Below are 23396 nucleotides of genomic sequence, written 5' to 3' on the forward strand. Positions count from 1 at the left end.
TGAAATTTATGGAGGTAAAAATAATTACTTTTAGGTAGAGCATCGTTTGAGGCCTTCTGGGAGAAGAATCACATTGTATTCCCTTTTCTTCTGCTTCCAATTCAGATAGGAGCGTCTTAGGGAATGGAAATACAACAGGTGAAAATGTACATCCGTGAAAATAAAGACCTGAGCTGTTCTGATAAATGTAGTAGAAAGAAAAGGCAGGGAAAGGAAAAGGAGAGAGATATATGTGCAATTATCTCATTCTATTTGGGAGGAGATCAAAAGAATTAATTTTGTCCTTGAGACCAGGAGAGTAGTGCTGGTTCAAATACATTTTTTGACATATTAAGAAAACAAACAAAAAGAAAAAAACTGATAACCTAAATTTTAAAACATTATATGTACCTTCCAAATTACTGGTGAATAAAGTCTGAATGGAAAACAATTAAGGAAATGAGGGAAACAGCAAGGAAACGCAAAACTCGTGACAAAGAGAATACCTGTCACTGTAGCAGTTAATTTTAAGAGCTTGAATTCCCATTTAAAAAAGGTTACTAATAATGGCCTATCAAGAAACAAAGTTGAGTTATAAAAGGCTGGGAGGAGCAAATACAAACCGTAGAGAGAAGGTTTGGCAATGTGTGTTGAGATAAAGAGAAATTCAAATCACAACATTTAAATAGGACAAGTAGGTCATTTCACATCGGGAAAAGCAAAATTCACAAGAAAATATGGTGTCATAAAGATATGTGCCAAATAACACAGCTTTGAAATATACAAAGAGAAATTTGGAATGCAAGCAGAAATATCCCAAACAATCATGGAAGAGACTAACACACTTCTCTCATTTCCTGACAGATCAAGCAAGTAAGAACGAATGAGGATATAAACGATTCAAATAACATAATTAACAGACTTGATGAAATAATTTTGTATAAAAATTTGTATTTATAGAGAATATGGCTTTTTCCTTATGCTTAGAGGGTTTTAACAGAACTAGTTCAGATGTCAAGCCACAAAGAAAATTCTATACATCCCCCAAGGCAGAAAATATACAGATAACATTCTTGGACCCCATACAATAAAACTAGAAATTAGTCTCAAAAGGTATGCATAACAGCAACAACTAAAACCAAGCATCTTGAAACTAAAACAAAAGAAAACCATTTTACCAAACAACTGTTGAGTCAAAGAGAGAAGCAAATTTTCAGTTATAAAATACTTGAAAAATTACAATAAGAAACCAACAGTAAACAGAAGTAAATTAAAGTAATAGTATTAACTTCTTTTATTATCAAACAGAAGGAAGGCGAATAAATAAACTAGATATTTGTCTGAGGATGTTGCAAAGGGAAAAATAAGATAAACTTAAGGAAAGCAGGAAGAAGAAAATAAGTTTTAAAAAGCATAAATCAATAAAATTAGAAAACGAAAAATCAATAAAACAATTAATGATTAATATAAGAGCTAGTTCTTAAAAATGCCTATCAATAACAGAATAATAAGAGCAAATATTTGTGTAACACAGGCATTGTTCTAAGCACTTTATATGTAGTAACTCATCTAATCCTTATTGCTGTGGAAACCCTGGTGTCGTAGTGATTAAGAGGTTCAGCTGTTAACCAAATTGTTGCTATGAGACTCAACAGCAGTCGGTTTGGTTTGGCTTAATCCTTATTGCTGTAAGAATTACCATAAACCAAAAAAACTAAACCCATTGCCACTGACTTGGTTCCAACTCATAGTGACCCTATAGGACGGAGTAGAACTGCCAAGATTGTAAATCTCTATGGAAGCCGACTGCTACATCTTCCTCCAGTGGATCAACTAGCGGGTTCAAACTGCCGACCTTTTGGTTAGCAGCACATGCTTAACCACTATTAATAAGCCCTGGTGGCACAGTGGTTAAGCATGTAAGTATTAGTATTATCTCAACATCCTATGAAGAAGAAATTAAGGAACAGAGAGGTTAAGTAACTTATCTAAGATCCTAACTCTAGCAAATGGCAGAGCTGGGATTTGGCAGTTTACCTGCAGAGACTGTGTTCTTAGTTGCCACTCTATAGTCACAATTATTAAGGATAATGTTTACGAACTCCTAGAAACAATACCAATTAAAAAAATCGTAAGTAAAAACAATGCATGTAATACTATCCTAAAAACATGGATGATTTTAAAAATATTCTTTATAAGTTATTTATGATGAAAGCCACCATGTGAAATTATCTTCAAAAGAATAATTATTCCTATATTTATCCAGGCCAATGTCAATATACTGCCTTAAGGGTAAAATTGATAAAGTTTAAACTCTTCTACATGGCATTGTGGTAGATATGCATTTGTGTTTAGAGTGCTCAGTGCTCCTTCCCACTTCTTAGAAATGCCCCCTTCCTTTCATCTAATGTTTTTTCAGCCATGTGGTTTGAATGGGAGTCTTCAACTTCTTACATATCTCATTTTCCTGACCAGAAATGGGCATTGGACTTTACCTGGAGTTTTGAACTTAGGACGTGTCTTAGTTTCCTAGTGCTGCTGTAACAAAAATACCACAAACAGGTGGCTTTAAAGATATTTATTTTCTCACAATTCTGGAGGCTAAAGTCCAAATCAAATAAGGGGCTTGGCTGTGTCAATTCCTTCCTTGTTAGTAGCCCTGGGTGTTCCTTGGTTCCTTGGCTTGTAGATGACCTTCACATGGCATCTGTCTTCCCCTGTATGTCTATGCTGCTCTTTATATACCTGAGAAGTGATTCGGTTTAGGATCCACCCAACAGTGATATGACCTCAACTGATTGATTGATTGATTGTATTAAACCAGATTGCATTATGGAAGGTGATTACATTATATTACATTAAATGTAAGGCCATTACATTCTGTCCATAGATACAGAGGCTGGAATTCCAACATAAATTTGGGGAGCACAATTCAATCCATAACACGACATGAGAGAGCAAGTCTCAACTTCCTTTTTGGGTATGATGGAGAAGCTTGTCTTAACAATACTGCTGAGAACAACTAAAATTTGGATTAAAAAAACAAAAAAACTGAAGAGCTTTTTGAAGGACAGTGACCAACAAAACAAGGACTCGAGGAGTTAAGATTCTAGAGAGAAGTTAATGTATTGGGGTAAGACCCAATTCTCCACTGCTTTCTCCCTTCACGCTTCCTTCACATTTCTTAATTTTTATTTGAGGGCTCCAAGGCACTGTTCAAACAAAAAATAGGCCAAGCCTTACAGAAACTGAAACTCTATCTCAATTCCTGATTGGATTAGGCTGAATCTGCCCCTATTTGACTGCCTTGCAGCATAAAAGTAATCATTTCTGAAGGAAAATAACAGTGCCTAGAGCCTCTTTGTTTTTCTTACACAATGTAAAACATTCAATAAAAAATTAACAGGCATTTCAGGGTCAAATTATTAAAAATTAAGAGAGAAAAGAGATAATATACACAAATCCACATGTGATCGAAGTACCAGAGTTATCCAACTTCGACCTTAAAATATCTGTGAATAATCAAGAAAATAGATGAGAAGATGCAAAATATCACTAGAGATCTGGAATCTGTATAAAATAACTATAAAGAATGTCTAGACAGACAACCCAATCACAAAATGGATAAAGAACATGAACAGAGCCTTCACCAAAGAGGACATCCAAGAAGCCACCAACATATGAAAAGATGTTCATGATCATTAGCCATTAGAGAGATGCACATAGAAACTACAATGAGATACCATCCTACCCTGGCTAAAATGGCACTGATAAAAACAAACCAACAAACAGACAGATCATGCCAAATGTTGGCGAGGATGTAGGGAGATTAGAACCCTTATCCATTGCTGATGGGACTGCAAAAATGGTGCAACCACTATAAAAATGGTACTATGGCGCTTTCTCAAAAAACTAGAAATAGAACTACCCTATGATTCAGCAATTCCACTTCTAGGTATATACCTTGGAGACCTAAAAATAAACTGTGAACAGATATATGCACACCTGTATATTTTTTCTTTTTATATTAATTGCTACTTATTTACAATAGGAAATAAATGGAAACAACCAAAGTGCCCATTAACAGATGAATGGATAAACAATTGTGGTGCATAGATACGATGGAATACTACGCAACCATGAAGAACAATGATGAGTCTGGGAAACATATAACATTGATGGACCTGGAGGGCATAGTGCTAAGTGAAATAAATCAAGAATATAAGGACAAATATTGTACAATCCCTCTTTTATATGGCAATAATAGACAAATATAGAGAGATCAATGTTCATTGATTCATTCATTGACAGTGCAAAGACATATGACTGTGTGGACTATGACAAATTATGGATAACATTTCGAAGAACGGGAACTCCAGAATACTTAATTGTGCTCATAAGAAACCTGAACATAGATCAAGAGGCAGCCGTTCAAACAGAACAAGGGGATACTGCATGGTTTAAAGTCAGGAAAGGTGTGTGTCAGGGTTGTATCCTTTTACCATACTTATTCAATCTGTATGCTGAGCAAATAATCTGAGAAGCTGGACTATATGAAGAAGAACGGGGCACAAGGATTGGAGGAAGACTCATTAACAACCTGTGTTATGCAGATGACACAACCTTGATGAAGATCAAAGACCGCAGCCTTCAGTACGGATTACATCTCAATATAAAGAAAACAAAAATCCTCACAACTGGACCAATAAGCAATGTCATGATAAATGGAGAAAATATTGAAGTTTTCAAGGATTACATTTCACTTGGATTCACAATCAATGCCTATGTAAGCAGCAGTCAAGAAATTAAACAATGTTCTGCATTGGGCGAATCTGCTGCAAAAGACCTCTTTGAAGTGTTAAAAGGAAAGATGTCACCTTGAGGACTAAGGTGCACCTGACTCAAGCCATGGTGTTTTCAGTTGTCTTGTGTGCATGCAAAAGCTGGACAATGAATAAAGGAAGACCAAAAAAGAATTGATGCCTTTGAATTATGGTGTAGGCGAAGAATATTGAATATACCATGGACTGCCAAAAGAACAAAGAAATCTGTCTTGGAAGAAGTATACCCAGGATGCTCCTTAGAAGCCTAGATGGTGAGACTGCATCTCACATAATTTGGACATGTTATCAGGAATGATCAATCCCTGGAGAAGGATATCATGCTTGGTAAAGTAGAGGGTCAGTGAAAAAGAGGAAGACCCTCAACCAGATGGATTGCCACAGTGGCTGCAACAATGAGCTCAAGCAAAACAATGATTGTGAGGATGGTGCAGGGCTGGGAAGTATTTCGTTCTGTTGTACGTAGGGTTGCTATAAGTTGGAATTGACTCAACGGCAATGGGTATACATATAATTAGCATCCCAGAAAAAAAGAGGACCTAGAAAATGGAACAAAACAAATATCTGAAGAAATAAAGTCAGAGAATTCACTGAATCTGATAAAAGACATCAAACCACAGCTTCAAGAAGTACTGTGAACCCTTATCAGGATTAATGTAAAGAAAACCACACTTAGTGCATCATAGTAAAACTGCTGAAACTAAAGAAAAGAAAAAATAATAAAAGGACCAAGAATAAAAAATAAACATTTTCTTTAATGGAGCAACAATCAGATGGATAACCAATTTTTCAAGAGAAACAAAAGCATTGGGAGGGCATCTTTAGAATGCTGAAAAATAAAATTGACTGCCAACCTAGAATTCCATATCCAATAAAAATATTGTTTAAAACTGAAAGACATTGCAAACAAAAAATGGTAGAATTTATTGCCAATAAAGCTACACTAATATAAATACAGGCAGAATGAAAGTGATCCCAGATAGAAACACAAAAGTGCAGGCAGCAATAAAAAGCAATGTAAAGAATGAATATGTGGGGAAATATAAAGGAATATTGACTTACTAAAACATTATAATAATAATGTATGGTGGGTAGTAAATTGAGTTTAATTAAAATTCATGACAACAAAAGCACAAACGTAGCTAACTTGTTCTAAGGTCTTTGCGTTGTTGGAGAAGAGGTAAAAATATTAATCTATATTAAACTATAATAAATCACCAGCACCCATCTGTCAGTTTGTTGTATTGTGGTGGCTTTCATGTTGCTATGATGCTGGAAGTTAAATGCCACCAGTTATTCAAATAGCAGTAGGGTCACCCATGGTGGACAGGTTTTAGTAGAGCTTCCAGACTACAACAGACTAGGAAGAAGGCCTGATGATCTACTTCTAAACATATGCCAATGAAAACCCCGTGGATCATAACAGAATATTGTCTGATACAGTGCTGGAAGATGAGCACCCTGGGTTGGAAGGCACTCAGACCACACAGTGGCCTAGCATAGCAATGATTGTGAAGATGGCTCAGGACTGGGCAACATTTGCTACATGAGGTCACCAAGAGTCCAGCTGACTCAATAGCACTGAACAACAACATAATAAATCAAAGATGTACATTGTATTCTCTATCAAATATAAGGGAAATTGTAAAAATATTTGAATAATCCAAAAGAAGGCAAGAAAGGAGAAAGAAAGGAATAAAGAACAGATGGGACACATAGAAAGCAAATAGTAAGGTGGTAGATTAAACCCAAATATATCAGTAATTACATTCAAATAATTCAATGAAATGATAAAGATTTTCAGACTGGATAAAACTAAAATCCTAACTATATTCTGTTTGCAAGGTGCATACCTCAAAAATAAGGATACAGAAAATTTAAAGTATGAAAAAACACCATATGAACACTGACCAAAAGAAATCTGGTATAGCTATGCTAATACAAGAAAAAGTAGACGTTAAGACAAGAAGCATTTATAGGGAGGGATATCTCATAATGATAAAAAAAGATTATTACATCAGAAACAATTCTAAATTTTTATCTGCCTAATAGCATAGCCTTAAAATATATAAAGAAAAAACTAACAGAAATAAAGGAGAAATAGATAGGTCCGCAGTTTCAGTGGGAGATTTTAACACACATACTGTAGTTATTGATAGAATAAGCAGACAAAACAATCAGTAAGCATATAGAAGATTTGAATAATGTGATAAATATGGCCATACTGAACTGTATAGAACTCTGTACCCAACAATAGTAAAATGCACTCTTTTCAAGTGCACATGGAACATTTATCAAAATTAACCATATGTTGAATCAAAGAGAAAGCATCAACAAATTTTTTTAAATCAATTTTTATAGTGCTTTAAGTAACATCAACAAATTTTGAAGGAATTAAAAAATAACAAATATGCTTTCTGACCAGAGTGCAATAAGTTATTTTTTTTTAGCATATAAAAATGTTCTTTATTTTTCAAATGGCTCCACCTGGTCATGTAACATTTAAATTCTGGTTTGTCGTCATCAGGTGCCGTCCGGTCACTTCTGACTCATAGGGACCCTATGTGCAACCAAACGAAACATATCCAGTCCTGTGCCAACCTCACAATTGTTGCTATATTTGAGCATTGTTGTAGCCACTGAGTCAGTCCATCTTGTTGAGGGTCTTCCTCATTTTTTTTCTGCTTTACCAAGCATGATGTCCTTTTCCAGGGACTGGTCCCTCCTGATAGCTTGTCTAAAGTACATGAGATGAAGTCTCGCCGTCCTAGCTTCTAAGGAGCATTCTGGTTGTACTTCCTTCGATACAGGCTTGTTTGTTCTTTTGGCAGTCCATGGTATATTAAATATTCTTCACCAACGCCACAATTCAGAGGTGTTAATTCTTCTTGGTCTTCCTTATTCATTGCCCAGCTTTCTCATGCCAACAAGGTGATTAAAGATACCATGGCTTGAGTCAGGTGCACCTTAGTCCTCAAGGTGACATCTTTGCTTTCTAACACTTTAAAGAGGTCTTTTGCAGCAGATTTGCCCAGTAGAATATGTTGTTTGATTTCTTGATGGCTGCTTCCATGGGCGTTGATTGTAAATCCAAGTAATATGAAATCCTTGACAATGTCAATATTTTCTCCATTTTTTTATCATGATGTTGCTTTTTGGTCAGTTGTGAGAATTTTTTTCTTTATATTGAAGTGTAATCCATACTGAAGGCTGTAGTCTTTCATCTTCATCAGTAAATGCTTCAAGTCCTCTTCCCTTTCACCAAGCAAGGTCGTGTCATCTGCATGTCATAAGTTGTTAATGAGTCTTCGTCCAATCCTGATGCCCCGTTCTTCTTCGTATAGCCCAGCTTCTCAGATTATTTGCTCAGCATACAGATTAAATAGGTATGGTGAAAGAATACAACCCTGACACACACCTTTCCTGATTTTAAAACATGAAGAATCCCCATGTCCTTCTGGAACAACTGCCTCTTGATCTATGTAAAGGTTCATCATGAGCACAATTAAGTGTTCTGGATTTCCTATTCTTCACAATATTATCCGTAATTTGTTACAATCACACAGTCGAATGTCTTTGCATAGTCAATAAAACATAGGTAAACATCTTTCTGGTATTCTCTCCTTTCAGCCAAGATCCATCTGACATCAGCAATGATATCCCTGGTTCCCTGTCCTCTTCTGAATCCCGCCTGAATTTCTGGTCCACGTCAGTTTTCTGCTGCAACCATTTTTGAATGATCTGCAGCAAAATATTACTTGCTTGTGGCATTAATGATATTGTTATGATAATTTTCGCATTTCATTGGATCATCTTTCTTTAATGAGCATGAATATGAATCTCTTCTGGTTGGTTTGCTGGAATTGTCTTCCAAATTTCTTGGCGTAGATGAGTGAGTGCTTCCAGCATTGCATCCACTTGTTGAAACACCTCAACTGGTATTCTGTCAGTTCCTGGAGCCTTGTTTTTCACCAATACCTTCAGCGCCACTTGGACTTCTTCCTCCAGTTCTTGATCATATGATATCTCTTGAAATGGCTGAACGTTGATCAATTCTTGTGTATTCCTTCCATCTTCTTTTGATGTTTTTTTCGATTTTTTTGTCCATAGAATCCTTCAATATTGCAACTTGAGGCTTGGAGTTTTTTCCTCAGTTTTTCGGCTTGAGAAATGCTGAGCATGTTCTTCCCTCTTGGTTTTCTAACTCCAGGTCTTTGCACATCTCATTATAATACTTTGTATTCTCCAGCTCTCCTTCGAAAACTTCTGTTCTGCTTCTATTTATGGTTTAGCAAGAAGTTATTAATTATAACAAGAGAGATATCTAGAAAATCTCCAAATATTTGGAAATCAAACAGTACATTTCAGAGAATATGAGTCTCAATGACAACTGTGAGAGGTGATCTTGAAGGCTGTTGTCGGCCTTAACTACTGTCTTTTGGAGAAAGCTGGTCTGAGGAAATAAAGACAACACAGAGAAAAATAGAGACAAGAGAAACATAGAAAGGTAGGTAGGTAGGTGGATGGCTGGCTGTCTGGCTGGATAGATGATAGGTAGATAGATAGATAGATAGACAGACAGACAGATAGATGGATGATAGAGATATTCATCTCTGCAGTCCTGCAGTTGGGCTGCTTTAGATACTACATTTCTGATTCAGCCTAGGGTAGCTCCACAAGCTTGTTACTTGACACCATAAGAGTCCTGGTTAATACATCACACAGGAAAGTTTTTCCCGGCCTGATCCTGCTCACCTCTTCAGTCTCCTTTCTTGATCATTCTTCCTTTGAACTCTGTGTTCCAGCCAAAACAAACTACTCACCACTCATGGGACGTGTTCAGGCCTTTTAACATGCTTTTACCCTCTTTGCCTTCCTGATTTCTGTTTGCCTTCAGGTCTCAGCTAAGACTTCCCTCTAGGAAATATTTTCTGTCTTCAGGTTAGGACTGGGTTATGAACTCCTCTTCTGTATTCCTGCTGCAGCCTGTGCTTCCCTTTATCACAGTGGTCATGGTACTGTCTGGAGTCAGAAAGACTTGATTTCCGATTATGTGACTTACTGTTTTATATTGAGAAACTCACTTCTCTGAGCTTTGGTTTTTTTTTTGCTGGCAAAATGGAAATAATAATAGTAGCCACTTCACAAGGTAATTGTGAAAAGTAAAAAAAAAAAAAAATTTGTGAGAAGTAGATGATATTATATATGGTAAGTAGTTAAAATAGTGCTCAGTAGTACAGAGAAAGTATTCAGTAAATGTTAGCTCTCCTCATGACTTCAGAGGTTTATTGTGAAGATTAAGAGACAATGCATATAAAGCCATTATTCCCTTGCCTAGCACATAGAAAACCAGTTGTCCTCCAGTTGATTCTGACTCACTCACGGCAACCCCATTTGTGTCAGAGTAGAAATGTGCTCCACACAGTCTTCAATAGCTGATTTTTTGGAAGCAGATTGCTAGGGCCTTTTTTCTGAGGCACCCCCAATCTTTTGGTTAACAGCTGAGTGTTTCCCACCTGGCACATAGGAAGGAGTATGTAATTGTCTGTTAGCAAGTCTATCTCCTTTGGTGGACTGTGAGTTCTTCAAGTGCCAGAGTCATGTTGAAAGTGGATTCAGATCTCATGCCTGGTCCCCATCATTCATGCTTTTCCACCCCACATTATTATCTCCTATTGGAAACCCTGGTGGCATAGTGGTTAAGAGCTATGGCTGTTAACCAAAAGATCAGCAGTTTGAATCCACCAGGCGCTCCTTGGACACTCTAAGAGGCAGTTCTACTCTGTCCTCTAAGGTCGCTAAGAGTTGGAATTGACTCAACGGCAATGGGTTTTTTGTATAGGCGAAGTTTACCTTCAAAGCATTTTCTCCTTACGTTTCAAGCACCTTTCTTACATGTAATCACTCTCCATTTCTTTCCCTATAAAAACCAACTCTTGGGAAGGGATCTGATAGACTTGATTTACACAATGGCTGATGAAGTAAATATGCTCTTTCCCAGAACCTTAACAATGAGGTAACTGTTAGATATACTCCCTCATCTCACCCACTAGAGAAAGCCTCTAGAATCACTAGTTGGGAAGCTACAGTAGCAATCTGCGTACTCTGTGAACTCTGGAACAAGCCCTCTTACTGGGCACATACTGATCCCTTTCCCACTTCTAATTGCTTGAGCTTGCTTCTTCAGAGAGAATGAGAAGAGGACTAGTATTTATTGGGCACATATTATATGCCAGCCACTGTGCTGGGCACTGTATATATATTACCATATTATAATTATTATTATTACTTTCATGTTACAGATTAAATCAAATGATATTTAGATAGAGGAAGTCACTGGACTAAAGTGGGAAAGCTAACGATTGACAGACATTGGTTTTGAACCTAGATCTGCCTGATTCCAAAGTTCTGAAGTATGCTGTTTTAGTAAGGCCTCTATTTTTTTTTTCCTATGGCAATTTATCCCATGGCAGAAGCAAACAGCTATGTGCATAAGAGATTTCCCCAGAATTATTTATAACAGCAAACATTTGGAGACTGTAGTTGAAATGATCATTAAGAAGTGAAAACATGGACAATGCTAGGTAAAACAAAGCAGAATGCAAACTAAACTGATGGTGTAGTTGCAAATATGTACAGGATATCTGCAAAAGATAAGGATCGGAAAAGAAATGCAGAGAGAAAAAAAAATAAGAGAAAAACAGAACTAAAGAAAGAAAGGAGAATTAGTGTGTTTCGTGTGACTGTATATTACCTTAACCTAGAACTTGACACACAATAAGCACTCAATAAGTCTTTGCTGAGTGAATCTGTATCTGATGAATGGCATGATGTATTAGAGTGGTAGAGTTATGACGTTCACTTAAAAAATTATTTCTTAAATTAACATACAGTGAAATTCAGTTTTTTGGTGTACATTTCTATGAATTTAAACATAAGCCAAGATTTATGTAACCACAATCACAATCAGGATACAGAACAGTTCTATCCCCCCCAAAAAACTCCCTCATGCTATCCCTGTGTAGTCACACTCTCCCCTCATATTTGGCAACAGCTAATCTGTTTTCTATTGTTATATTTTTGTCTTTTCAAAATGTCATGAATAGAATTTTATAGTACGTAACATTTTGAGATTTGCTTCTCTTACTCAGCATGATGCCCCTGAGAGCCATCCAAATTGTATGAACAGGTTTTTGTGTGAATATGTATTCATTTTTCCAGGGTACATACACGGGAGTGGACTTGCTGGGTCACATGGTAAGTGTATAACTTTATAAGAAACTGCTGAATTAGTTTCCATTTTGCATCCCTACCAGCAAAGTTCCAGAAGCTCATCATCCTTGTCAACACTTGTTATTGTCGTGTTTTTATTTTAGCCATTCTAATAACGGTGTGGTGGTTCCTCATTGTAGATTGGTTTGTACTTTTCTCATTGTAGTTTAATGCCAATGTTGACGAACATCTTTTAATGTGCTTATTTGCCACCTACTCATCCTTTTTGGTCTGTTCAAGTCTTCTATCCCTCTTTTAAGTGGACTGTTTGTTTTCTTACTGTTGTCTTGAGAGTTCTTTGTATATTCTGCATACCAGTCTTTTGTCAGGTATGTGATGTGCAAATATTTTCTCCCAGTCTATAGTTTGTCTTTTCATTCTCTTAAAAGTGTCTTTGTCAGAGCAAAAGTTTTTAATTTTGCTGAAGTCGAATTTGTCAATTTTATAAAATAGAGCACTAACTAGGGTGACCAAACAATTTATTATGCAAACCAGGATACTTTTGAAAGTAAAAGGGGTCACCATTAAATATGCCAAGAGAATTGGATCTCAGTGCATCATAAACCACAGTGTAGCTGGGGAGAATGACCAGCAGTAAGTGATTTGAACCACAGATGGGAGAAACCAGTAGTGAAAGTCTTGACCTCAGAGAATTTGAAGAGAGTGTAAGAGCAATTCCCAAGGATGAAATAATTCTAGTTATTCAGAGCTTCGTCCTTGAGCTGAACAAAGTTTGCTCGAGTACAAACTCTTTTCATAACTCATAACCACTCTGAAAGGAAGGTGTTATTACTCCCATATCAGAGACAAGAAAGGGAGGCTTAGAGAATGAATGCAAAACATCCAAGCTTTACCCAGCTAGAATTTGGGAGAGCTGACACTAGGACTTCGGCCTCTCTGACTCCAGACATCACCCTGGAGGCCAGATAATTCAGAGAACTCAATACAGTCTTTAGTGGCAATGGGTCAGGGTTCATATCCCAGTCCCAGTGCTCTACCAGCTGTGCGACCTTATCCAACCTGTGTGATCACAGTGCAGGCGTGAGAATAGTAGCTTATGTTTTTGGAGCGCTTGCCATGTGTCCTGCTCTGAGCTAAACGCATTCCTTATGTTATCTCCTTCACACTTCACAATAACCCCATTATGAGGTACTATTAGAAATCACATTTTTCAAACAAAGGAAATAATGTACGGAAAAAAACTGGAAAGTGCCCACCGCATGAGAAATACACAATAAATGTTAGTTCCCCTTCTCTCCTGACCACAGGTCAGAACACAGTGTAGGTCTTGAACCAGCCTGTGTTTCCTAATACTGCTCTGGGATGTCTTAGGAGGCGGCCACTTATCCTAATGAATGTGCCACTTTTCCAGTTTTTCTAAAGGCTTGAGGATTGCTTGTTATATGGTGTATTATTATTGTTATTTTTTTGGCCAGAATCCCTCCTACCCTCTCAGTCTTTTCCCCACATTTTTGAAACCGTTTTGTCCCGTGCAGTGGTTGTGGCCATGCATGAGAAACAGCAGGTGGTGCCAGATGACAGATGGTGTGGGAGCCCGTTCCTCGGTGGGAGGGGCGCGAGCGAAAGAGCAGGCAGGCAGCTGCCAGGAGCTCTTCCCCGCTCGCGCCTCGCTCTCAGAAGCTCCCCATCCAGACACACGCAAGGCGCTGTCCTTTCAGCACCACAAGCTCGGGCTGAGGAGGGAGGACTCCAGGCCGTCCTCCTCCTCTTCAAATTGGCTTGAATCTGCTCTGACCCCCCCAAGAGTACCACACAGTAAGTAGACATTTGTTTTTGTTATTTCCATTCCACTCCCAACATCCTCCAACCCCTCACCACCGCTTTCACCCCACAACAACCCTGTTTCGTCTAATAAGGTTCCGTCGGCAGGATTGACAAGAGAAATTCAGTTGTGCTGGGCTTTTGGTGGTGGGGTGGGAGCACTGTTTGACTTCCAAGGGAGCTGAAGAGGAATAAATACGATTTGTTTATTTGGTTGGCAATCTTGCAGTATGGGGGCTGCTAACTTTCTATGGAACCAGAAAAATATGGTCCTTTGCTATTGAGGAAATGGAGGCACTCCATGGCTGAATAACAAGATCAGGTTCAAGCCAGCCTTTTTTTGTTTTAGGAAATTGCATCTCATGCACAATTTACATGTTATTCAAACGGCTACATATAGTGACATTTAATATATGTATTGTTATTTTAGGGGGATTACTGGAAAAAATCAATATAATAATACAGCAATCAGGGTGGTGAGATGAAATTTATCATACTGCAGGGTGACCCAGAATAATAGATTTCATTTTGCACTGAGAGTAAGCTTTTCCCTGAGATTATATGAACACTTTAGTTCCAGTGCCTTGGCTATTTTTTTAAGGTCGTACTTTTGGTGTGTGTCTGGAATTTTCCTTGAGCTTCCCAAATTTGAGGTTTGTTGAATCCCAAGGGCAGGTGGCATATTTTGATGATTAAAGAAGTTTGACTGGACAATGGGAATCATGTCAGGCTATCTAGCGGAAGATCCAGATTGAAAGGCAGCTGAGCAGAGCTGTTGAGAACGCACCGTTTTCTCTGTCGTCCGCCCTCTCTTTCCTTGCCTCACCTCCCGCTATAACCAGAATCCCACTGCTCGCTTTAGGTCTAGGAAGAAAGGCATAAGGATGGTGAAGCTGAACAGCAACCCGAGTGAGAAGGGAACCAAGCCGCCTTCCGTGGAGGATGGCTTCCAGACCGTCCCTCTCATCACTCCCCTGGAGGTTAACCACTTGCAGCTGCCTGCTCCAGAAAAGGTAAAGCAGGTGTTCTTCTCCTCACTCCCATACTCCCCACCCCCAGGAAAATAAAACAGTAAAACATTCTCCCCCAAACCCTTTCATTCCCTCATCAGCCAAATACATTCCCTCTCTTGTAAAATCTAGCTTTCTCTCAGAGATATGATATCTCTTGTGCTATTTCAGATTTACGGTAAGTGTTTACTCTTTTTTTTTGTTCACCTGTACATACATGGGCAAAAAAAAAATTAATCTTTCCTTTTTAAAGTTTTATCACAGCAGATGACTACCTAATAAGCTTCTAGATGGTGACAGAGAAAATCCGTCTTGACAGTTTTGGGGAGGTGTTTCAGAAATTTACAGGTCTAGATTGAGAACAGAGTATAGAATTCAGCCCAATAGCATTTAGTTTGCACCTGCTGAGGCCCTGTCTCTATGCTAGGAGTTGGTTATTAAAAGACAGATGACAAAACCCCTAACCAGTATAACTCTTGAATTAACGTAATGTGTAAAAAAAAAAAAAAATTTTTTTTTTTTTTTATCATGATAATTCTGTATCTGGGGATTACACAGACCATGAGGGCATGGGGTAGAAACAAGTCGATTCTTCCAGTGGGTGGAGGGAGTGGGAGGACAGGTTAGCTAAACTGCAGAGAAGGAATATTTGAATTGCGCCTGTAAAGGTCAGTAGAAACCTTCCAGGTAGACCATGGGAGGAAAGGGCATTTAAGGCAAAGGGCACAAATATGCAAAGACACAAAAGTATGGAGAGCATCTGGGGTACAGCAGGCTGGAGTAGAGTGTCTTTGGGGGAGGCGTGGCTGGAAATGAGTGACTGGCTGATGGCACATCTCCTGACATGGGAGTGGTCCATGAAGAATGGAGGTGGGCATTGTGCAAAGGCAGAGGGGAGGCTTCTCCCACGGACACAGGTGGGAGACTCATTATTGTTCAAAATCCCTCTGGGGGAATTTGGGGTTTTATGATGTGAGCTTTTGCACATTGTCAGGAATGGGCTTGGAGGCAAATGATGGAGTTCCCTGGCTAGAAAGCAAACAATGGAGCAGTCCGTCTGTTTGATCTTCTAATTGGCATCTCCAGTAGGGCATTGTGTGTCTTAACCAATTGGCTCCAGCCAATCAATAGAAGAGACGCCAAAGCTAGATAAAGGGCCTGGCTGATTGGCTGAGGGTTGAGTCATCTGTTTTGAAAGTGCAGAGGTTGTCAATAGGAGAACGTGTGGGGGTGGCAGAAATAAAGAATCCTTGAGCCATCTCGAAAATCTATAAGGCCTTCGAAAATAAATTTTGAATAAAGAATTAACAATAAGAAAATGGGAAGGGCAGGGGAAGGGACAGTATTGACTACCTGCTGTATGTCATATCAGAGGTTCTCTCTCTTTCTCTCTCATTTTGGACTGCATGTTAGAATCACCTGGGGAGCTTTTAAAAATCCTAATATCTAGGCCACACCCCAGACCAATTAAATCAGAATCCCTGGGGTGGGACCCAGACGTCAGTATTAATTAAATCTCACCGGGTGATTCCTATGTGCGCCCAAAGTTGAGAACCACTGTGCTAGACGTCCATTACCCCTGGGAGCCAAGGATTATGCTCTCAGATTTATAGATGAAAAGGTGAGGATCAGAGAAGTTTGGTGAGTTATCCAAGTTCACAGAAAGAGTGTCAATGCTGAATTTTGAACTCTGCTGTAAGTGGGGGTAGGGAGAGAGAAGGGGGGTATTTACTCCAGGTTTTGCAAGGCCCCAGAAGAAATCTTTATTCTTCAGCCTCCCAAGATCTGCATGTCCCTGAGAGGTGTGCAAGGAAAAGAGAGTGGGGTGAGGTAACCTCTCCCCTTGGCCCCCACATAACCCTGCCTGCTGTTCCAGAGATCACCATAGCCTCTGTCTTCCCTTATTCTCTTCACGCACCTCTGAGGCCTTCTTTCTTGTCCTTGGGAGAGGAGGCAGGCCTGATAACCACTGAGCATCCAGTCCAGATGTCTCAGAAAGCTATCCCAAAGCCTAGAGGATAAAAATATGGTATCTTGTGGTGGGCATGCATGCCTGGAAGGGGAAACCAATTAGTTTTAAAAGATGTAGTGGAGCCAGTTGGACTGCAAATCCACACAGGGGCCCTCCCCTTCAGAGGCCCACCCGACAGGGGCAATTCCCCATAGGGGCCCTTCCGCACAGGAACCCTTCCCCTCAGGGGCCCATCCCCACAGAGGCCCTTCACCTCAGGGGCCCATCCCCACAGGGACCCTTCCCCTCAGGGGCACATCCCCATAGGGGCCCTTCCCTGCAGGCACTCTTCCTCACAGGAACCCTTTCACACAGGGACCCTTCCACACGGGGTCCATCCCCACAGGGACTCTTCCCCTCAGGGGCCTATCCCCCCAGGGGCCCTTCCCCTCAGGGGCACATCCCCACAGGGGTCCTTCCCAACAGGGGCCCTTCCCTTCAGGGGCACATCCCCACAGGGGTCCTTCCCCACAGGGGCCCTTCCCTTCAGGGGCACATCCCCACAGGGGTCCTTCCCCACAGGGACCCTTCACCACAGGGACCCTTCACTACAGGGGCTCTTTACCTCACAGGCAAGTCCCCACAGGGACCCTTCCTCAGAGGGACCCATTCCCACAGGGCACATGCCCACTGGGCATCCTCCGATGTTCATGCCAAAGACTTTCTACCAGGTGGACCTCAGCTTCCTCTCCTGTGAAGTGGGGAGAATCACATGGGCCTCACAGTGGTGACAACTGAGTTAGATGTGGCCTCATTTGTAATGTGCCTGGTGCAAAACTAGCTATGAGAGATAATAGCTATCATTTTTGGGTGCTTCTTAAATGCTAGATGCTATTTTAAGCTTTATGGGCACACACACACACACACACACAATTTCGTGTCATTCTCTCAACAGTTAATAGAGCTCAATAAGGTTGCTGCTGCTTTAATCTAAAATTTAAAGATAAGGAAACTCAGGCACAGAGTGATAATGTAACTTACCTAAGGCACCTAGCTAGTAAGCATAGTAAGCAGCGGATCCAGGATGTAGAACCCAGGCAGTATAGCTCTAGAACTTTCCACCTCAGCAGGAACAAGGAGCAAGGTAGCCTGGGATTCCACAGACTTGGGCTCTGCCTCCAGCTCAGTCGATAACTCACGGTGTAACTCGAGTGAGTCACTTCTCCTCCCTTAGGCCTCTGCTTTTCCTCTGTGAGTCAGTAATCATATTAGCTATTTTCTGTGCTAATGTTTAGATTTTATGATCTTTACAAGAGTAAACAAGTTTTTCCCCTGACATTAGGACAGATTTGTTAGAAGTGAGTTCCGCTCAAGAAGCCGAAACCAAACCAAACCCCTTGCGGTCAAGCCGATTCCAACTCATAGCGACACTATAGGACAGAGTAGAACGGCCCGATAGTTTTCAAGACTGTATTCTTTACGGAAGCAAACTGCTACATCTTTCTCCCACAAAGTGGCTGGTGGGTTTGAACCACAGACATTTTGGCTAGAAACCGAACATTTAACCACTGTACCACCAGGGCTTTTTCAAGAAGCCAAAGGTCCTCTTAATGTTAAGAATAGTGTTACAGTTACCAACACAGCCTCAGAGCCACCACTCTAGGTGAGTTCAAGTCCCTGCTTCACTTTATTAGCCTACCTGAAGGACTTTGGAGGATTTTCTTAAACTGCAGAGGCCTCAGCCTCCTCACGTGTAAATTGGCGATGATAATATTGGGACTGACCTTACACGTCTCTGTTGTTAGCTGCTACGGAGTCAGCGTTAACTCATGACACCTCCGTGTACAACAAAACCAAATGTCCCGTCCTGACCTATCTTCAAATACTGGCAGGGTCCGATATTCGTTGGTATTCTCAAGTCCATGGTTGCAGCTACCGTGTATATGAGAACCTCCCAACCTAGGGGCTACATATACCACCACTATATCGGACAATATTCTGTTGTGCTCCATAGGGGTTTTGCTGGCTGATTTTCAAAAGTAGGTCACCAGGACTTTTCTCCTAGTCTATCTTAGCCTGGAAGCTCTGCTGAAACATGTTCACCATGGATGACTCTGCTGGTATTTGAAATACCAGTGGCATAGCTTTTGGCATCACAGCAACACACAAGCCACCACAGTATGACAAACTGACACGAGTTCCAGAAAAGGCTAAATGAACTCTGACACATAGTTGTCAGCTCTTTGATTATATTTCAGTCAGATGCTGTCTTAGTCATCTAGTGCTGCTATAACAGAAATACCACAAGTGGATGGCTTTAACAAAGGCTTGAAGTCCAAATTCAGGGTGTCAGCTCCAGGGGAAGTCTTCCTCTCTCTGCCGGCTCCGGAGGAAGGTCCTTGTCATCAATCTTTCCCAGACTGGAAGCTTCTGTATGCAGGAACCCCGGGTCCAAAGGACGCGCTTTCCTCCTGGCACCACTTTCTTGGTGGTATGAGGCCCCCCACTGTTAGCTTCCCTTTCCTTTTGTCTCTTGTAAGATAAAATGCGGTGCAGGCAACACCCCAGGGAAACTCCCTTTACATTGGATCAGGGATGTGACCTAAGCAAGGGTGTTATATCCCACCCTAATCCTCTTTAACTACAGGCATATGTTATGATTTATAACACATAGGAAAATCACTAAAGGGAGGACAACCACAATACAGGGACTCATGTCCTAACCAAGTTGACACATGTTTTTGGGGATACAATTCAGGCCCTTTGGCCCCCCAAAATTCACATCCTTGCCACGTGTAAAACACATACACCCCATCCTATATAGCAAAAGTCTTAAATCAACTCCAAGTCCAAAATCCAAAAATTCATTTTCATCTGTGAAATCTAGAATACAAGTTGTCTGCTTCAAAAGTATAATGGTGGAACAGCCGCAAGCTAGACATTTCCATTACAAATGGGAGAAATTGCAGGGAAAGAAGGGATAACAGGCACCAAGCAAGTCAGCAGAACACGTTACATTAGCCCTCAAGGCATTGAAAATAATCCTCTGTTCTCCAAGACCATTTACACAATGGCCCTGCCCTCCAGACTCTGGGTATTGGCCACACTCTCTGGATTCTGAGTGGACGCCCCTCAGCCCTGGACTTCAGCTCCAATTCACAGGGTTTCATTGGCTGATTTTCGGAAGTAGATCACCAGACCATTTTTCCTAGTCTACCTTAGCCTGGAAGCTCTGCTGAAACCTGTTCACCATGTATAACCTTGTTGGTATTTGAAGTAGCAGTGGCATAGCTTTTGGCATCATAGCAGCACACAAGCCACCACAGTATGGCAAACTGACACATGAGTTCTAGAGAAGGTGAAATGAGCCCGGACACATAGTTGTCCACTCTCTGATTGCATTTCAGTCATATGGTAAGTACTGGTTATCAGAACCAAGTATAATTTGATCCCAAAGTGAAGTCATGGTTCTTCTTTTTGAAAATACAAAATATAGAATGCTTTGATGTATAATGTTCACAATCATCTTTGGATTTATTTACTAAATAGTCCTTAGTATTTGAGATACGAATATGAGATACGGGACATATGATGTATGAGTATCAGGAGAAAACTTTTGGAGGAAATTGAAGGGGACAAACATGTCTCAAAGACTTGCTCTGGGCTAGGTGTAGGGCTATATAGCACTTCCTGTTATGTCAGTTATCTTCCCAACAGCCTTGTGAGGTGGCTATTAGTGTACACATTTCACTGATGGGGAGACTGAGGCTCTTAAATGGGCTGACTTGCCCAAATTTCACAGACAGGGTGGAAGAGCTGGGGTTAGAACCCTAGTATATCTGACACCCTAGCTTTTTCTCTGCGTCGTGCTGCCTTCAATAATGAGAAGCCTCTGACTTGGGAGTACTTCCTCAGACTCTGCATCCCTTACCCACGGCAATGGCCAGTTTTGCTCTTCCTCGAGTTCTCCCTCAGGCAGGCTCCTGACCTGCAGGTGGGGTCCTAGGGGCAGTTCCCAGAGAGGACATCACAGCCTCCAGTGCTCTCTCCTGCCCGGGGCTGGATAGGTTGGTGCCTCTCCAGGGAGTGGAGATAGGCCTGGCTTCAAGGTTGTTCTCCCTGCCTCTTCTCTCTATCACTCCAATCCATCCTCCACACTGAACTTGGGGGAGCTTCCAAGAGTCGTGACCAGGTGCTTCTCTGATGGAAACCCCTTTTCAGTCCTCCACACCCACAGGATACAACCCTCAGGTCCGTACCTTGGCATTTGGTTTTCCATTCCTGCCTCTCCCCACTTTGACTTTGTCTCTTGCACACAGACATCTCAGATTTACCTACAGCAGTGGTTCTCAGCTGGGAATTTTACCCACAGGGGACATTTGGCAATGTTTGGAGACATTTTGCTTGTCACAACTGGGGTGGGGTGCAACTAGCATCTAGTGAGTAGAGGCCAGGGATGCTGCTAAACATCCTACCATGCACAGGATAGTCCTCACAACAAAGAATGAACCCACCCAAAATTTCCAAAGTGCTGAGGGTGAGAAACCCTTCATTAGAGTGTTCCCAACCCTCAGGGTGTTTCATGCCTTTCCATCCTTGCTTCTCCATCCTTTCTTCTCCCCGTACTGCCCTTCTCACCCCTTTGCCAGACTGAAGAACCATTACTTATCTTCCTAAACCCAGTCCAGATGCAGCTGTCCCAGATACCTTCCCTGACCACCCATAAGTGTGACTGTAGTTGTACTTATCACACTGGAAAATATCCATCCATCCATCCGTCCGTCCGTCCGTCCGTCCGTCCGTCCGTCCGTCCATCCATCCATCTGTCTGTTCGTCCATCCATCCAGCAAATCTGATACCCTGTATATGCTCACAGTACCTCTAAAGGCACTGTGAGGCTGCGGACATACAGCTGTGAAAAGACAGGCATGGTCACTGCCTTCATGGAGCTTCCAGTTCTATGGGGAAGACAGACTTAAAACCGGTCATTACACAAGTAGAAATAATTAATTGCAAATTGTGAGAAGGGCTCTTAAGGAAAAGATAAGTGCTATCATGTAAGAGAGGATAGAGCCAGGGGAACCTAATTATGATGGGAATGTGGTTGGAGAGGTCTTTCTGGCGAAGTGGCCCTGGCTGAGGCCTGGAGGATGGGCTGGGGAGGGGAGTAGAGGGTAGAGGGAGCAGCATGTGGGCAGGAGCCTGTGTGCTGGAGGAGAAGTCAGAGACAATGGGAGTCGACTGGAGCATGGTGAGTAAGGGGCAGAGAGTCTTAAGAGATGAGGTTTTTAAAGCGGGTTTAAAGCAGAAGTGTAACAGGATCAGATTTCTGTTTGGGGGAGATAACCCTGGCTACTGTGAGCCTCCCTCGGGACAAGGGGAGCCAGCCTCATGCTTGGTCTCTCCTTCCAATGAGCCCTTCATGCTGCACCAAGGTAGTCCCCCCTCTCCCTTGTCTAGCTTAAGCCACTGTGCTAGGTTCAATTTTTCCACGTAACGGAAAGGGGAATAGATCTGAATCTAAGAAGCTGGGTGGTTTTCTCTGGGCCGTGGAAAAGAGCTCTTGAGAAGCTGAAACATCAAATTCTAGGACAAGCCATTGGTGCCCCGCTGCCTTTGGTTTATCTAAAATAATAATAATAAAAAAAAAAACAGAAAATAAGTAACCAGATAATAATCCCAATGTCTTCACAATCACTCTGTGAGGTTGCTACCATTACCCCCATTTTATAGTTGCAGAAACAGGCTCAGAGAGGTGAAATGCTTGTCCTAGGACATGCCAAAAGATATACTATTCTAGATGTAGCCAAGATCGGCACCCAGGTGTGCCTGGGAGATGGTAGCTGTCGCATGGTAGGTCCACAGGAAGCAAGCTACAGACAGGCACTGCCCACCTTGGCAGGGCCCCAGTTGAATAGTGTACTTGGCAAGGTCGCTTCCTGCTCTGGGAAAAAGCTCCTTTCTACTGATTACTAAGTCTTCACGTGGTCCTGGAGGAGGCTGGCTCACTTGCCTGTGAGAGGAGGGAGTTGCAGGGATTTAGAGACCAAATATTGATGTTAGGCATGTTTCAAATTTTGTGTGATAGACCACATGAACTTTGAAGTCTGAGGGACCCTGGTTCAAGTCTCAGCTAAGCTCTTTACTTACTGTGTGAGTTTAGGCAAATCTCTTAGCATCTCTGGGCTTCAGTTTTTCAAACTGTCAGTGAGCATAGTATCTACCTAACCGGGTGATTGTGAAGAAATCTGTGAATGCTGCCTGATGGCCTTAGTGCATGACACCCAGAGGGAGCTCACTGATACAGTTTCCTTTCTTCCACTGGACACCCGGGGTATATCACCTGAAGATGATATATTTTTGGAAGAAGACTGTAAAAGCAGAACAGGCTGAAAAGGTTGGGGTTTCAAGGGTGGAGGTACAGATTTGTGGGGCCTGGCCCTCCATGCATTGGACCTAGTTGGGCAGCAAGAGACAGATGGACTCTGAAGACTCCACGCCTGTCCCTGAGCCCTGTGTGTCTTCGCAGCCTTTCCTGAGGGTTCATTTTTCTTCCTGAGG

General features: G+C 41.3%; 2 protein-coding genes across 3 annotated transcripts in view; both read left to right on the top strand.

Moving 5' to 3' along the window:
- The window catches only part of C2H5orf47 (chromosome 2 C5orf47 homolog), a 62725-nt gene extending 50656 nt beyond the window's left edge, over nucleotides 1–12069 (top strand). The window contains exon 5 of the mRNA XM_049874347.1: nucleotides 12042–12069. The gene's annotated coding sequence lies outside the window, so the exon portion shown is untranslated. The remainder of the gene's footprint in view (nucleotides 1–12041) is intronic.
- NSG2 (neuronal vesicle trafficking associated 2) overlaps nucleotides 1–23396 on the top strand; it is a 118984-nt gene that overhangs the window by 36078 nt on the left and 59510 nt on the right. Inside the window, exons 3-4 of one of the 2 annotated variants that reach the window (XM_049874344.1) lie at nucleotides 12042–12077; nucleotides 14737–14887. In XM_049874344.1, the coding sequence (XP_049730301.1) occupies nucleotides 12042–12077; nucleotides 14737–14887 (187 nt within the window). Of the gene's footprint in view, nucleotides 1–12041; nucleotides 12078–13531; nucleotides 13869–14736; nucleotides 14888–23396 lie in introns of those variants that run through there. The other variant, XM_049874345.1, reaches the window with a different exon arrangement.

Source organism: Elephas maximus, chromosome 2, assembly GCF_024166365.1.
Source record: "Elephas maximus indicus isolate mEleMax1 chromosome 2, mEleMax1 primary haplotype, whole genome shotgun sequence".
NCBI lineage: Eukaryota > Metazoa > Chordata > Mammalia > Proboscidea > Elephantidae > Elephas > Elephas maximus.